Source organism: Limulus polyphemus, unplaced genomic scaffold, assembly GCF_000517525.1.
Source record: "Limulus polyphemus unplaced genomic scaffold, Limulus_polyphemus-2.1.2 Scaffold913, whole genome shotgun sequence".
Taxonomy (NCBI): domain Eukaryota; kingdom Metazoa; phylum Arthropoda; class Merostomata; order Xiphosura; family Limulidae; genus Limulus; species Limulus polyphemus.
The window spans coordinates 338,604-356,912 of record NW_013666523.1 but is presented as its reverse complement, the minus strand read 5'-3'; the positions used below and the strand labels follow the sequence as shown (position 1 = coordinate 356,912).

Genomic DNA, 18,309 nt, shown 5'->3' with positions numbered 1-18,309 from the left:
CAAGATTTGAAGCCAATAATTATTTTTTAAAAGCAAGTGTTTTGCGCCCTGCTTAGGAGAAGGTGTCTAGTCTAAGCCCTGTGACAAAGAACTATTGGGCACAATGGGACCAGTTGAAACTTGCAGATGGTATTCTTCTCCGGAGGTGGGAAACTGCAAATGGGAAAGTGACGACCTGGCAAACGGTTATACCAAGAACCTGATGATAACAAAACCTTGTCGAAACGTTGTACATTTGCTGTCATGTTAAACTTATATTAAAGTTTTTCTTCATTACCCATTTAAGCCGTCTCCAGCCATTAAAAGTTACGCGAAGTTGTGTTGCGTCAATCCCATGATACTGTAACAGGAGGACATCTCGGAGTTAAGGAAACATTGAGTCACCTACGACAAAGATTTTACTGGATAGGTATGAGGCGAGATGTGGAAGAATGGTGCAGGACATGCAGTATATGTAGTGCAAAAAGGGGACCAAAGCATAAGGGACGCCCACCTTATGAAGAGTTGCCTGAGAATGTGTCAGAGTTTGTGAAAGTGTTATCGGAAAGGATGGATGATATTCACCATCAAGTGCGTTCAAGCTTGAAAATGTCTGCTGATTCGATGAAGTTATATTATGATAAGAGATCTTCTGAAGTCAGCTTTGAACCAGGAGACAAGATGTGGTTGTATAATCCCAATAAGACCAAAGGGCAGTCTCCTAAGTTGTCTTCTCCATGGGAAGGCCCATATGACATAGTGGATCGTCTCTCAGACGTGACTTTCCGGATAAAATGTGGTCGGCGAGGTAAGCCAAAAGTGGCGCATGTCAACAGGCTTTGGCGTTATCACGGTCCAGGACATTTCAGTTGGAACGAAGTGGACAACAGAACGAATGACGCTGCTGAAGACGTGCCACCTGAAGAAGCCACTGTCAAAGAAGAAACTCTACTCAGTTTTGAGAAGGGAAACGGTGAAGCTCTTGATGAAGTTAATACCACTGGTGTGACTGTTATCGACGATCGGACATTTCCTGATGAAGCAGATGAACCCCATATGAAGCAGAAGCCAACGAGACGGAGACCAGTACGGATGAAGATACGTCCCGTAAAATTAAGAGACTTTGTTGAATTGTAATTTTGTGTTTGTAATTCTGTAAATTTTGGTTATTGTTATTGGTTTAATGTAAGTGGCTATTATGTAAGTGGGGACGAACAATACTAAGGAGGGGGCAGTGTTACGACATCGAGGTCACGTGACTAGTATCACATCATTCTCGAACATTCACGTCTTTTCCTTAAATCTCGTGATTCTTCTAGATATAGTGTAGTCTTGTATATATAAGACTGGCCACGAAGCGACGAGACAGTGAGTAATTGAACTGCCGTCAGAGAGTGTGTAATTGAATTATTGTTGAAGTCGAGCACGTGAGACGTTTGTTATAGCGCGACTGTTGAAATTAAGTGTATCGCAAAGTTATATTCAGAAAGAATAAACCAGTTTTATTAAGAAAGGACTTGTGTCGCTAAAGTTTCGTCAGAACGAAGTTACGGAAAATTAACTAACGACTGGAGACGTAACACATGCATTCCACCATCAATATATTGGCTATGGAAATGATGATTGATATGGCGACCACTACCGTCAGCACCAGAGCTCCAGAGGTGGGGTAAAAAAATGGCAGCCCCCACCAGGCCCTGAACGAGATTAAAGAATGACTCACACGCAAATTGCAGTTTTAAAATAACACTGCCACCTAGACAGAAGCCTAAGCATTGCATAACTGCAAAGAAGACCATCTACTGAAGCCACAAGAGCGGCAAACACTGTTATCTGGTACAAACTTGTAAGGCTCTTGTTAGAATTGGGGAAATCATCTGCCAGATCACAATGGTGCTTCACAGATGCATGGGTGAACTGGAAGATTTGCCTTTGGGCCTTCTAAAAATAAGCAACTCCAGCTTCCTTACTAAATTGTCCTATTGTATGTTGTTGTTTTTTATTTAATTAAAGTTCTTAATTCGTGTAAAGTATATATGTGTATATTTTAGTGTTACTAGTATTAAACGTTAATGTTTTGTCTATTGTTATCTAACTGGTAAATTGGTATAAATGGCTTAGCTTATAGTGTATATATGTATGTTTTGATAAGTATATAAAATTGTAATTTGCATGTGTTAATGTATATTTTATTATGTTCAAGTATGTTCTAATGAGCTTGTTTTATTCTGGTTTTAATATTGTGTAAAGAGTTTATGTTCAGTTCTATTTTCGACTTATATAAAGGGTTTCTTTTGTTATTGTATACAGATAAGTATGAGCCATTAATGTAGAGTGTGTTTAAAATGTCATTTTGGTTTACGTTTTAGTAGTTGAAGTATTTTTTGCTTGTCGTGGTTACATTGAGTAACCATGTATGTGCCACCTTTGCGGCGTTATATCTGCTGTGGTTGTCACGTAACTTGCTTATTTTCACATTCTAGGTCATTTTAGTGTAATGCACTCAAATTTCTGTATAAATACAACCTAAAATTCTGTGAGCTTTACTATTAGCAACAGAGCACTGCTTTGACTGCTTGAGTGATCTACTATCACACCAAAATCTTTTTTTTTGTGTGTGTCAGTCACGATATTGAGAAGGTTTCCATCTATATTAAACATGTGATCCAAATTATGATAACCCAACTCCATTACACTTATTATTTAAGTAAAAATAATTAGCTAAATATGTCCCTATCAATTATCATTAATGTAAATAAGAAAAGCAAAAGCCTAACTACCAATTCTTAAAGTTATATTTGTTTGTTTTATAGCAAAGTCATATTAGGCTATCTGTTGTGTCCACGCAAGGAATAGAACCCTAGATTTTAGCGTTGTAAGTTCGTAGACTTACAGCTGTATCATCGGGAGACTCCCTGAGGTACTTCCTAAAAATGAACACGGAACTCCCAAGTTATTTTTTTTTATTAACATTATGGAAGTTAATAATAACATAATCATTTATTAAATAAACATAAAAAGAGGGCGCTATTTGGTAATTTAGTCCACTGAACTGTAGTTTATGCGATTTGTTCATGTGATTTTAGTTGAAACAAGAAATTGATACTGTAGTGGAGATAGTGTGACAGTGATAGGTGTACTTCGTTTCTGAAAAAAAGTATAAACGAACAAATACGAAATAATAACAGATTTCTGGTGGAGAGTGTTTTTGGGAATTATACTACCATCATATTTATAAAAATTTAAAAAGGACGAAACATGAGCGCCAAAGATCGTATCCCTGTATTTCCTTCGAGAATGTAAATACTTTATTTTTAGCTCAAAATATTTATTGTTACATAACTAACCCACGATTAAACTAACTTAATTTTTATCAAGTTTTAGAATAAGATAGAGAATAGAATTATTAACGTTATACTTATAGTTATATGGCGTACTAGTAATAGTACTATTATAAGTAGTATTGCTAACAGTAACACTAATGGTATATACAGTATATATCATACGAAGTGTGGCTGTATTATCTGTGGTCTTTGTACTTGTATTTTAATATATTTGTAGATTGTGGATCAAATAGGCTGAAAACATTTAACTTCTAAAGATGGTGGTATAAGAAAACTGCAAAATTCAAATCACTGTACGTCTTTTTTATTATTTAACAATTTCCATACTTTATCAAAAAATTCATTATATATTGTCTTAACTGAAGCCTATATTATTTTCTTGTAATAAATTTGATGTAGGACTACCCTACCCTTCTTTTGTACATGGACCATAAATTTTAACTTTTAGTGAATGCAGTTGTAATCCTCATTTTGGTCAAATGTGTTTGCGTAAATAAGTTATATTGCCGTTTTGGATTTTTGTATGCCATGTAAAGAAAATAATTCAATTTTAGAAGTTCCAGGATTGGTTTATTTTGAAGTAAGTAGTTTGCAGTTTCTTTTGACTTCACAAACATTCTTATTAGCAATTTGAAACTCTTAAGATCCTGACTGTGAACATTGCCCCTGCATGACTTCTTTTACATACAGTTATACTTATTGCAGAAAAATATACTTATGTCATGTAATGGTTTCTTTATATCAAAAATTGTAAATTTATCAAAATGAAAAAAAAAATAGGCTCATAGATATTCAGAAGTTCATGTACTTTACCTCTTGAAATATTTGTTTATGATTTAGATATGGTGAATAGAGCTGGGCAGTTGATAGGGTTGTTATGAAGATTAGATTTTGACTTTCATAGATTCGAAACACATTGCCAAATGAAGGTTTGAACCTTAGATAGTACTAGTTTGCATAATGTATTGACGATGTTACTACAACTACAAGTTTCTATTTGGTTGAAAACCCTTTTAGTTTAACACATAATCTATGTAAATCCACTTGTACTTATAGAAATATGTAGAACAGTAAAAATGTTTTTATATTTTGAATAGAAATTGTACATTGTTTATGTAGATGTAATTGATGCTATGTGCAGTACTCGTATAACTATATACAGTAAGGTTGCATTGCAAGAGCACCCTGTTGCTGCCAATTAAGAGCTGAAGCTGACTTAAGCAAAATATATTTTTAGATTAATAATCACTATTACAGGCAGAGCGACAGCCAGTGATTTTAGCATAAAACTGTTGATTAATTAAACATACTTAATAAACAGCAAAATGGAATGGAGTAACAATTAATAATTTAATTGAAAAATAAATATAAACCTTCAACTGTAATAAACAATTACAAAAGAGAGTAATATTATCAGTCGCTATTTTTGATAACATTGTAGATTAATTAGATTTATGACTTGGGTTGATGAGAAGTGTAGAGTTTCGCCTTTTTCAACATTAAAATTACTGATGTTAGCATATATATTATGTTTCATACTTATCCAACCATAAAAATTCCTTTACATTTGATACACTAGGCATTCAGTATATTTTATTGAAGTGATGCATTCATTAAATATAACCCATAAGGATCTGCTCCAATGTACAGGAGCTGCTACTTGTAGCATTTTGGTGGTAATGTAATTGATGCTCATACATAATTGAATTAATTTTACAGTTCTAATAGTGACATTTTATTTATTTTTATAACTGCAAATGAAAAAATGCAGAAATATGCTGGGAAATGGAGATGCATAAGAATATTCTCACTGATATATAACATTAAAAATTCACCTTTTCATCAAGTCAGTACTCTAAATATTGGGGTAATAAATCATAAAAAATCTGTTTAAACTTTTAAAATTTCAGTGTTCATGTAACTGTATTATTTTAAAAGAATAAAACTATCTGTTTTGGAAAAGTTTATAACAAAAATTCCACTCATTATGTTATATTTGTTGCTGTTTGTTTTTTTTTGTTATAATTTCACTTTTATTGCTTTGCTCTTCCTCTATTTTGTTTTTCTTTGTACTATAGGGCCATGGCAATTATGAAGAATCGCTTAAAAGGAGCACAGAAAGGCCATAGTCTTCTAAAGAAAAAAGCTGATGCTCTGCAGATGAGGTTCAGAAGTATTTTACAGAAAATAATTGAGGTAAAAAATTTTGCAATGCATATCACATCTTTTCCTGCAAGTGATGTATCATTAAAGAACTGTGTAGTATAAACAGATTCAGTATTTAAATACTTGGATATTTTTCTACCAAAAGAAATTAGATCTACAACTGAGGAAAGCACAAAATAATATATTTCTTGTAAGACAAATCTGGTAAGTGACTGCCATTTTAATGTAATATACAATATGTTGGTACTATTAAATAATGAAAATTCAATGTTAGTGATGTATTTCCTTGCACGTAGCTCAGTGTTACCTTGCTTGTAAGTAGGCAATGATGATCTATTACGTATTATAATGCATTTATGTATAATAAAATCTTAAGAAGAAAGCAGGTGTGAAATAGTTTTTAAAATAACTGAATTAATCCTATTAGAGAGCATATGAACTATTATCATTGAAAGACTGCCACATTACCATTATTTTAAGATAACGGTAACATAATTATAATGGTAGACTAAGAATTGCAATGCATTGTTAAACAGTACATCAAAAAAATGTTATATTGATACTACTGCACTAAAATGTTTTGCTTTAGAACCAAATGTCAACTTTCACATTCAATGTCACATCTTGATTTTATCATTGATTAGTAGTTATTTTGTTATGTTAGTCTATTTCGGTAATAATAATAATTCCTGCGATAGAATACTTATTGATAGTCTTTCATTGTATTAGTAGACTTTTACTTATTGTCAGGCTATGTAGTAAGCATATAACAGACCAGAGCTGATTTTTAGTTTTATTCAAGAAGAACCTTCATGTATCGACACAAGTTTTATGAGGGGTAAGTAATGGGAGAAAAATGCCTAAAACTATGTATTAGAAATGTGTTAAAACCAATGTATTATTTTTGTGTGTATTGCATTAAAATATATATATATGCTTTTAAACTTTTTGAGATATAATGCTAAATGTATGCAAAGTACACCTTAAAAAAGAATTTGGTACTTACAACTTCACTTAAGTTTTGTATTTGAAATAACAACTTAGAATTATTGTGATATTGATCTTGAAATTATATATTGTATGGTGCAATTTCCCCCTCCTAATAAAAAAAAACAAAGTATAATCATAAGGTTGCATCTAAAACTGTCCAGAAACCAACCTGATATCGTTTGTACATTTGTTTAACATGCAACATCCAAAATTATGAAGTCTAACATTATTTATTTAAATGTTGTTGTTGTTTGTTCCTCCTCCAACACACACACACTTGCCCATGCTTGTGGTTACATGTATTGTTGTGGATCAGTATATATGTTATTTTTTGTTGATTTATACACGTATTTCAATAAGGTTTAATGTAATATATACATTTCTAGACAAAAACTTTGATGGGAGAGGTGATGAAAGAAGCTGCTTTTTCACTTGCTGAAGCAAAGTTTACAACTGGTGACTTTAATCATGTTGTTCTACAGAATGTAACCAAAGCTCAAATAAAAGTTCGAAGCAAGAAAGAAAATGTTGCAGGTTCAGTATTACGTATTGTATATTATTATACAGATTATTTTGTTGGTCTTAACAATAAGATAGTGGCAGCAGTAAGTAACATTAGCAAAAGCATTAAATAAAAGAGAAGTTTAAATCATGAAGTTCCTTGGTATCCTGCTAGACCCTATTTTACTACCTTAAATTACTAACATTGTTTCCAATTTCTCAATATTTGTTTCTAAATCTATTTTTTAAATTGATATTAGAAAAGAAATTTTTTTAGCCTTTTGTCAGTTGTAAAAATTGCAGACTTTCATTAAGTTGAAACAAATTCTGTCTGAAAATTTAGAATGTTTGTAAGAACATCAGCATATTTTATTTATTAATAAAATGTAAGTAAGTTTCTGATCATTTTTCTCTGTTCTTGCAGGAACAAACCTCCCAGTTTTTGAGAGTTATCAGGATGGAGCTGACAGTAAGTACAAAACTTCTACTTTACCATTATACATTTCTGAAGAAATGACAGTTCACTATTAAGAAACCACCTTAAGCTCTTAATTGGATGACTCTGAGTTGTTAATATTAAAGTTTTATAACTGTTATTAGGAAAATCTTGGTGTGTTATACTTTATTTGTACATTACGTTATTCATGATTAACTGTTATTTAGTTTGACAGTTTAATGCTTTCATAAATTATTATTGTAAGAATATATTACAGTTTGTGATTCAATGGTGTTTTTAAATGTCTTTTATTCACACAGTGATCCTATATTAATATAATTTTTGTATTAGGGATCATTATAAGCCTTTTACATATTTGGATTTTTATGGTCATCATTTGATTTTTTTAGTTGTCTTAAAAAAAGTGTAACAATTATGAATACAATGTGTAAGGTTACTTTTGTGTTAAAAACATCTCAGATAAACTTTAATTCTAATACTGCTGTCTGAAACTCCTGAATTCTTTGGTAGCTTACGAGCTAGCAGGTCTTGCTCGAGGAGGGCAGCAGCTTTCAAAGTTGAAGAAAAACTATGCCAAGGCTGTGCAGTTGCTGGTTGAGTTAGCTTCTCTCCAAACATCCTTTGTTACTCTTGATGAAGTTATCAAGATTACAAATCGTAGGGTAAATGCTATTGAACATGGTGAGTTTAACTCAATTTCTTATATGTTATATAGAAGAATATATCTTTATTCCTGCTCAAGTGAAGTAAAATAAATACTTCTGATCTTAATTCTGAAGTGATAAGACATGTTTCTCGTATATCGTACAATAAGGCTCTTCCAGCATTGTGAAAAGTATGATTTAACCCAGTACTTTCGAACCTGACTGTTTTGCGCAAGTCACAACCTTTTTAGTGTTATATTCAAAATTTAATTAAACAACTTTAATATTATTTTATATCAACAAACTTAGCAAGAAAATGTAACTCATAATTCAAATTTTTTATGTTATCTTGGTTTTAACTTCATAATTCTCATCTTAATTTTTCTGTCATGTGACATGTTTGAGCTCCAGTTTTTCAACTTCGGGAATTTATAAGTTAAGCAATAGGCATCTACTGTTTAGAACCAATAAGAAATACAAACTTTACATAATTACAAGCTATAATATAAAATTTTAACCTCCTACCTTCCTAATTTGCTGAGATATATTAATAAATTTATCAAACTCACCAGAGAAACCCTTCCCTATCTCTTTCACTTTTGAGGTACCTTTCTAACCAACCTTGCATGGCTGATGGGCTTCTTTATAACAAATAGAAATAACATATTCTCCTCTATGTGAATTCATCTCTTATCGTCAGAATTCTCCCACCCAGATTATTCATTCAGTAAATTTTTCTTGTACCATTAATATCATGATGCTACTCCAAACATCTAAATGAATTATTTAACGTTTTTTAGCTTACATAGAAAGCTGGATAAATTATAATAGTTTTAGAATATTACGCTCTTGTGACTGATATATATTTTATGTTCTAAAATACATATTTGAAAGCTACATTAATTCTTTTTTGGATATCTAATTAGTGAAAAACAGTGAGAGTTAGTCAATAACATTACTCAATTGCACAAAAACTACTTCGAGTAGTACTAAACATAGTTTTTTTATTTATTGCTATTTATTGTTCAACATTAGTAACTAAAATTAGACACTTTCAAAAGCTCATCAAATAGTGAACACGGTTCTGAGCTCATGGTATGGATAACCTTAACTTGATCCTTTGTGTACATTAGCTCTGTGGTAAACAGCTAATTGGCTTGTGCTTTAAGGTTTTGCTTTTCATGCTTAGTAGTTGGTCGAAAGTGCTGCAATGAAACCATAAAATTAAAAGAAAGTAGATGTGAAAATTCATTGTTAAATTTCTGTTGTGCACATTGGTGTATAAAAGACATTTTAATACTAGAAGTAAATGACCTTAAAACCAAAATGTGTTATTTTTCTTTAATTGGCAACTCAGCTTCTTCAGGATCATTCCACTAAAACACAAACTAACTGACATTATGAAACATCAAATGATTTGGAAGTTGTTTATTTCTAGTATTAGATATCTGTTAAAATCTGCAGGTAATCTAAAAAAAAAAATGGTATCATTCATCTTATTTAATATTTTTCAACTCTCATTTCACTATACATTGAAGATTTTTTTTTACAGTTAGTATTAGGATAGAGAAAATAAGAGATAACATATAAAGTTTTACTTAAAATACTTTTAATATTAATTTGGAATTTTAGAGGATATGGAAATGAAATATAAGATGAAAAGAGGTATTTTTATTCTAAGCATGAGTCATTTTTACTCGGATTGATTCAGTAAAAAGCTTTGTATATACACATACAAATATTTGATAAAAGAAAAGTAACTTTTTCTTGTACAACAGACTTGTAATGTTTACTAAAAGCTTCTCAAATTTCATGAATATGCATTTAGTGCCTTCAGAGTTATAGTAGGTATAGTGTTACAGCTATGTGGTGATTGAAATGAACATGTGTTAATAAAATAGATATTACAAGAACCATACCTGAATTGATCAAATTTCATGCATTGATAGGTTTACTGGGCAAATTCAGTGGTATACTTCAATGTTAAACTTTATTATATAAAATAGATTTAAATGTTTTGATTCTGAACATAAATATGTTAGCAAATACACTGAAATGTCTCCATTTTATCACAGACGCGCATGTGAATATATATATATATATATTAATCAATTTTAATCATATAAAGGTGTGGATTGGTGTTTAATTGGACAGATTTTAACCTTGGTATGTATTACAAATGAAATGCTTTATAAAAGAAACCTCGTGATTTATTTATGTTCTAAGGTTATTTTGACTTGCTTTCTTTTGTTAGTGATTATTCCTAAAATTGAAAACACATTATCCTACATAACATCAGAGTTGGATGAACGAGAACGTGAAGAATTTTTCAGGTAAGTGATGAGTTTTACTTTTGTGGTTTTTGAAAAGTATAGAAGTTCTAACATGTAATTATGTTTTATTTTTGTACCACTTACCTGTTTAGTAGTTAAAGATAAATTTTGAATGCTAAATCTCTCCTCAGTTTATTCTAATTGGATGGCACCAAAAGTTATTTTTTTATTGATTTCTGTAAAAATTTTTGCTGTGAAAACTGGGACATTTAAAATCATACGGTAATAGAATCTGCCAAATTTAATATAATACAAATACTAGTAATTTGATTTTTATCATAAAGGTTAAAGAAAGTACAAGAAAAGAAAAAGAAGGACAAAGTCAGAGCAGAAAAAGAAAAAGCAGCTCTTCGGGCTAAAGGTGTTGCTATGGACGAAACACCCAATATGTTAGAGGATGAACACGATGAAGATATCTTGTTCTAAAGTCCTGGAAATTTAGAAGGTTTAATTTTATGCTATGTTGTAAATGATGTGGTTTTGCATTATGTAATTATCATATATATTATACATATAATTATGTGTCTTAAGGTATTATTCCATATTTAGTTTAAAAAATGCTATTGTATGTGATGAAACATTTGTTTTGTGTGGTGTAAGAATGTAAGTAGATTATTTTATTTCAAGAATACTGTTAAAATGTTTGTAAGAGTTGCAGACTGCATCATATAAATTAAACAGTGACAGAACTGGATTTCAACCATGTTCTTATTTAGAAGTTCATAGTTGTAACACAAAAGAAGCCACAAAACAATTGTTGGACCTTAGTTCCCTTCCAGCGACCCTTCTGATAATCAACCATTTGATCTACTCTTTTATTCAACACTACTGTGCTGCCTTTGTTTAGATAGTTCATTGCCTTTTAACTGTTTTACACTGCATTGTGATCCCTCCCACTGTTTTAAACAGTAACTGGTCAGTTCTAGTTTCAGTAGTAAACACTGCAAGCTGATTAATCAATTCTTTTTTTTTTTCATTTAATACAGACCATTTTGACTTTGTTACTGAAATAAATGGAACTCATTTAGAAAAATGTGTGTATATTTCCTTTACTTCTCATTGAATATACTAAAGAATTTTCCAAAAGAATATGAGTAAAAGTACTAGAAACTAGTACTTCTCATGAGAAGTTATTGCTCTAACATCATCATACCTTAAAAAGTATAAAATGTAATTGTGTAGTAGTATGTAGTTTTGGACTTTATTGTAAGAACTGTAATTTTTTTCTTGTTGACTGTCTGACTAATGATGATGAGCTGTACTGGCAGGTCCAGGTGGTGGTGAGGTGTAACTAGTATGTCCAGGTATCATGAAAGCCACTTCAAGTGATGTGATTACAGAAAGTGGCACCAGGCCACCAGAGTTTTTTGTTTTGTTTTTGAAGGGGGAGAAACATTTTGCCTATATGCTGAACCCATAAATGAGCTGTAAAATAAATAAATTCTTTAATCCTCTCTATATGGACTTGACCATTTTACCAACCTTATAACCAGCAGTTAACCATAAAAGTATACATACTATAACTTTCAATGTAGTAAGTGTACCTTCAGGGAATTTGGCAAGCTTTTAATAAACATTACAAGTCTTGTATACAAAAAAATTGGATTTTTTAAATTATGTATTTTTACTAAAGATTTGTCTGTTAATATATGAAGTCAGAGTGTGAATCAAACTCTGACTAGTCTGAGTTCAAGGTGATATTCATGTTAAGCTTAAAAATAATTATTTTCACCTTACAGTTTTCATAGTTCATTTACTTAACTCCCAGAACTTCCTGAAAGAATATCAAAAGTTTTTTGATTGAAACTTTATATTTTTTCTGTTATTTTCTCTACCCTGACATTTTACAGGCTTTGTCCATTTGACTGATGTTGTAACCACCACAAACAATAATACAAAATAGATCTAAGTTGCCCTTTTTCTCTAAATAATGATTGCAGATTGTAACAAAACATTACAGTTATTTATCCTAAAGAGCCTCACACTTGTAACAGTTTACATCTGTTTTCTTTTAAATTCATTGTTTTATTGCTCTTTGAACCATGTCTAACTAATAAGCCTACATAACAAAACAACAAATCAGCTGGTGACCATGTAGCTGAAGTTACAGTAAACAAAATGTTGAATTACCTAGTACATGTGTAGCTCATGTACATACCTCACTGAGAAATTTTTTGTTTGATTTTCTTTTTAATTTATTTTTTCTTATCTAACCTAATAACTTTCTAATTTTTACATTTTATTTACTTTTATAATAATTAATAAAAATTTTACAGAAAAAAGGAGAAATTTAGTACTTAGTGTGGGTCTTGTACTTTTTTTACTTGGTCTTGGTAAAAGTTAACCCTAATTTTTGGTTGTGTGTTGTTAGTAATTTACTGAATTTATATTGTATTTCAAGTGTTCAGTTTAGAACATAAAGTAATAAAACACACAAAGAATACAACATCCTATAACTATTATAATTTCTTTGGCTTTCTAACTAAAGCATCCCCTAGTGGGACAGTGGTAAGTTTACAAACTTACAACACTAAAATTGGGGTTCAATTCCTACAGTGGACACAACAGATAGCCCAATGTGGCTTTGCTCTAAAACAAACAAACAAAACATGTATCTAACTAAGGTATAAGAGTGTTAAAATAATTCCCTTATTAAGTTTAAGGTGAACTCCGCGATAGCAACTTTGAACCTGTAGGTATGTTACTTCAAAAGCTGTTGTCAGAATGAGCTAGCATATATGCCATTCAGTAAAATAAAATATTATCTTTTTATTGGTTATAAATAATGTAATAGTAAATATCAGAGAAAGTTATTGACATTTTTTGAAGGACACTAGTAAGAAGAGATATGTTGGCTTGACTTTCTGTTTTTTAAATCTGTAAATCAAAATGAATGGTGGCTATAAATTTAAAATGTGACTCAGAAACATCGATAATATAACTTTATAATTTGTATTAAAAGTCAGAAGTTCAAATGGGGGTGGAAGGAATGGTGACACGAGCAATTTGGAATGAACAAATGTCATTTGATACATAGAAGTTAAGATTGAGAATTTATTTAAATATTTTGTTTTAAAATTAATAAATCTTGTACTAAAATTTGATTTATTAACTACATTTTGATGCCAAGTTTATTGATACACTTTAAGTAGCTTTAATTAAGTTTTGAATGCAACTCTCAAAATGTTGTGACATGCACACTTTTACCTATTTGTATTGAGAGGGTTAATAATGGATGGAAAAAAGTTTTATTTGTGTTGTTTTATAGATGTACTAATTAAATATTTAAGACTAATCTATGAAGAAATGACAACTGTAAAGTTGAAAGATACTACTATGTATAACAATGTTCTATTGAGATGTGAATTAAAGCCTGTAGAAATATCATTCATAGTTTGATTAAAGTAACTACACAATAAATTGTTTATCGACCAGCCTTGTTTTCCTAAGTGTAGCTTGTCTTTATTGACAGGTGTATTCTTAATGATATATAAAATAAAATTGATGAGAAAGATAGTAACAGTTTTACATGGCTGTTAATATACAGAACGTGTTAAACTAGGAAGTTATGTGTCAGTATTACAAACAAAAATTTAATAAAACTGTACTTTAAAATGTTTCTTTCAATCAAACTGTGCTTCTCATAAAATCAGGTGAATGTCAACTTGACTGAGGAATTACCCCATCCTGTGAATTCATGATATAACTAACAGTTTTGCAAGGTAAATAAGAAAAAGTAACAGTAAATTGAATATCAGACATGTAATACATGCTGTTTAAATTGTGTTGAAGCACAATCTCTCTACCAGTTTTCTGTATTTTTATTGGTATCGTTGTAATGTATATTAATGCTTGAAAAACTTGAAAGCTATTATTACCCAACATTTCTCTGCTGTCCACAAAATTACTATCTACATTAATTCTTGAGCACTAAATCATAATAGTTTAAAAAGAAACTGATACATATTAAAAGCCTTTTAGATATCACTATCTATGATGTTTACAGATTCTGTGTGCAGTAATGGTCTTTTGTTAAGGGATTTTTTTTCATTTCCAGATGAAAGAGTAAATTTGTTTGCCTCTTGTTAAACAACAATTATTTCCAGTGATTTCTATTACATTTTCTGTAATAATACTCAACAATATGACAAAATGAAATGTTTTTAACTGGCACAAAAGTATTCTCTTATCAAACTGTCCAGTGAAAGTACAATGATGTAACTGAACTCAATCTTATAAATTTTGAAGGAAATTGACAAACCTTTTAGTGAATATGTAAAAGTAGTGGTTACCATATAATGTTTACTAATCTTTTTCATGTGGTACATGGTAAACATCATAAGCTGCTACAAATGTTTCTGAATATTAATTATTGGAGGCTCAAATTTAAGAATTGAAACTGATTTTGCAAAATCAATAGGTCCTCACTTTTTTCTACTTCCTATAGTATATTCTTTACTAGAACCACCCCCCCCCCCCATTTTGCCCACTTACTTATGAGGATTGACTCTATTGGTTCACATATGCTAGCAGGGAATTATAGTAGCAAATACAAAATTTAATTATATTCCAAATATGCTCAATCAGATTGACATACAATGGTTATGCTGAACAAGAAAGATTATTGGTTTCATTATCGTGCCCATTGAACCAAATTTGAATAATAGGAGTTTGGTGGATTGTTGTAATATTGTCTTCAAAGAGGCCTTTGTCCATCAGGGTAAAAATACAGCATTGTGAGGTGAACTCGACTGCCTATAATGCTCAAGATGTTTTTTTGCCCTTGTAAGTGAATTGAAGGACCCAGGTTTCATGCCATGAGGACATTTTCACACCATTACACAACCTTCAGCAGGGTCACGTATTTTTATATTCTCCATATTTTTACTTTATCATACATACTGAAAAAGTATAACAATTTCATGGATCTCGTTGCATATTCAAAGTACTCAACCTTGTGCAACAAGGAAATATTTCATATCATTACACTACCTCCTGAAACTTGCACTGTCAAAATGACTGTATCTTCCATAGTTAATCATAAGTACAGAAAAAGGGTGAAACACAGTTTATCTTACTGCATCACATAATTTCAGTCATTCATGTCTACAGTTTGTACTCTAACCACCAAAGCAGTTGTGCTTTCCCACTTGTATGTGGAATAAGCTGTTTTTGGATTTGTTGTTGGTGCTTTATGACCATTATTTTAATGTACTTTGCATTTTTCAGTTTGAGGTTGTCAATTTCTGTCTGCCACCTCTTACGACTTAAAAGCTTGTTAAGCCTTTTTTGTACTTTTCTTGATCTGTTACAAGCAGTTGGTAGTCCCAAGTTTTCTTAGTGGCACACAAATTCCTTTTAGTTTTCTTCTGTTAATAGACTTTGATGGCACTTGTCCAGTAAAATAAGTCATCTTTAATAATAATGCTCTTGCTAGATTGGCACCAGATATTATACCATTTCAAAAATCTGACAGATCTTTGTTCTTACCCATTATCTTCACAACTAACCATAATATGATTGCATATCTGCACTTATAAGGCTCAAACAACCACCTAACACGTCTTTGATGTGTTTATTATTGTAGTTTTCAAGTGGAAGTAAATGGGCTGTTAATCAGGATTTCTTTGAGGAGCAAGCTCTAATAAATTGGACAATCAGTGTTATAAATACATTAGCAATCCCACTACAACCTAAGAATATTAAAGGATATGTCAAGAAAACTGACATTTATGAATCTATGATCTACAACTGAAAAATTAATGTTTTCAACATTCTCCATCATTTTAACTTCTGGGCTTCTTGATAACATGAATTTAGGGTCCACTGCAAAATATCCTGTTTCACAGATTCTACTTTTGCAGACATGTCATTAAGGGACTTTAACTCTTTACTAAAATGTAAATTCCAAGTACATTGAGCTCTTTTTTTTTTTAACTATTAAAATACATCTGTAAATAAACAATACTTGTAGGTCTAAAAGGTTAGTAATCAGTTTATTTATTTTCTGATTACTAAACATTTTGCAGATCTCAAACACTAAGTAAATCCACTAGACGATCAACACAAAAATACACTATGCAATTACACTAAAAACAGAATATTCATTTTACTTGTGTTGTTTGTTGAATTTCGTGCAAAGCTACTCAAATGCTATCTTTGCTAGCAGTGAAGCCTAAAGCTACACAATTGTGTTATATACCACAGACGTCGCTAGTTGCTTAAAAGATTCGGGCCCATAGTCGCAGGAATTTTCGGCATTTCAGTATGATATCGATCGTGGTAAAATATTATGATTTTTCAAAACACCAACTGGGGATTTGGGGCACGAATTCTGTATGCCAGCGCCTAGCAACACCACTGCCATCTATGCTGCTCTTCTTTAAAATGAAAGACTAATGGAAAAATGGCTAGTCAACACTACCAACTCATGGGCTGTTCTAATCAAGTAGTGGAACTTGTCTGTCACTCTTATAACACACCCACAGCTCAAAGTGCAAATTTTTTTGGATGGTAAAAGGGCACGAACCTCTGAACCACAGTCTGGCATGGTAACTACGGAGACAAGCTTGGCCCTTTTATTATATAAATAAAATTTAATCTATTTTTATTTTTTCTTACGTAAATAGCCCTCCAGTGGTATAATGTTATGCCTGCGAACTTAAACGCTATAAACCGGATTTCGATACCCATGTAAGACAGAGCACAAATAGACCGTTGTGCTTAACTACAAACAAATCTGACAAAAACTTATGTAGATAAAAGTTTATCTGAGTCTAGTTTATGTGGTCATCAGGAATATTACTGAGTACGGTGGTATGAATAAAATGGCCTCTCATAGATGGCAAAAAGTATCACTCAGTTTAACCATGATTCTTAAACCAAATGAGATGAAATTAAAGATGTTGTGGACTATATTTTTAATGTCTTAACTTCGATGTAGGTATGAGGGCGCACGCATGTCGTTAAGATCAAGTAAGTTAGTGGGAGTATGACGAACAATGTTCTTGATGATGTTACGAAAATACAGTTAGTTTGCGAAGTACCAAGAAACTAGGCTAAATTATAAATATGAGGATCAGTGAAGCATTGAGTCAGGAAATTTTGGCTTCAGTTGGTATAGTGTCCTTCACTTTGTGAAGTATTTGGAATTGTGTTAATTATAGCGTATATTCAGTTACTTGATTGATCATCCGTGATATATGCACGTTAGTTTATTTTTCATTATTCATTAGCATCTATTTCCGTTTGAACCTTATTTGTAAAATTAAGTTTACAAGTTACAACAGTGTACAAGTGAAGACAGTTTGTAGTAATATGAAAGAAAAAATAAAGTAATTTGTTATTACAGAATTCAAGAAAAACAAAGATAACTGTACGTTTCATAAGGACTTCATTTATTTACGAACATGGTTTCGTCAATAAAGGCATTATCAGGTACTAATGATGTCTTTACTAGCGAAGCCAATGTCGTGAATGAATGAAGTCTTTGTGAAACGTACAACTGTCTTTGAATTTTTTTTCTCTTCAATTCTGTAGTTATAGGGTTTCACCAAGTACTGACGGTTTCAAGTATCAATTATATAATTTGTTATTGTTATGTGGATTGGACTTCGGATTATTTTCACCAAAAATGTTAAAAAGACCCGCCCAACGAAAAAAAAAACGTCACAACAATAGCGTTAGAAATCAATTCATAATCTAGAAAAACAATATTATAAGTGAGTGGCTGAAGTATAGGTACAAGGAATTTAGCAAGTTTGTAACCAGGTGTGCCTATAGTAGAAAAAATGGGTCGGAGGGGGGAACCTGTTTTATGAATTTTGGGAAAGCCCGTATAACATACCAGGACGGGAGCCAGTGGGATAAAGCGAAGAAGCAATATTTTCAGATAA

General features: G+C 31.3%; 1 protein-coding gene across 1 annotated transcript; it reads left to right on the top strand.

Annotated features, from left to right (window-relative positions):
* Positions 1-3,027: 3,027 nt before the first annotated feature.
* On the top strand, positions 3,028-11,108 carry LOC106461203 (V-type proton ATPase subunit D-like). The gene is made up of 7 exons (XM_013921000.2): positions 3,028-3,278; positions 5,402-5,519; positions 6,866-7,013; positions 7,405-7,449; positions 7,948-8,118; positions 10,336-10,414; positions 10,699-11,108. The coding sequence occupies exons 1-7, from the start codon at positions 3,238-3,240 to the stop codon at positions 10,838-10,840; spliced, it is 744 nt and encodes a 247-aa protein (XP_013776454.1). The 5' UTR covers positions 3,028-3,237; the 3' UTR covers positions 10,841-11,108.
* Positions 11,109-18,309: the final 7,201 nt, after the last annotated feature.

Excerpts from the sequence above, each read along its gene's own strand:
- LOC106461203 (XM_013921000.2), top strand. The coding sequence starts at position 3,238 with ATGAGCGCCAAAGATCGTATCCCTGTATTTCCTTCGAGAAT. Across the intron at positions 3,279-5,401 it reads CCTGTATTTCCTTCGAGAAT|GGCCATGGCAATTATGAAGA; the intron begins GTAAATACTTTA and ends TTTGTACTATAG. Across the intron at positions 10,415-10,698 it reads GAACGTGAAGAATTTTTCAG|GTTAAAGAAAGTACAAGAAA; the intron begins GTAAGTGATGAG and ends TTTATCATAAAG.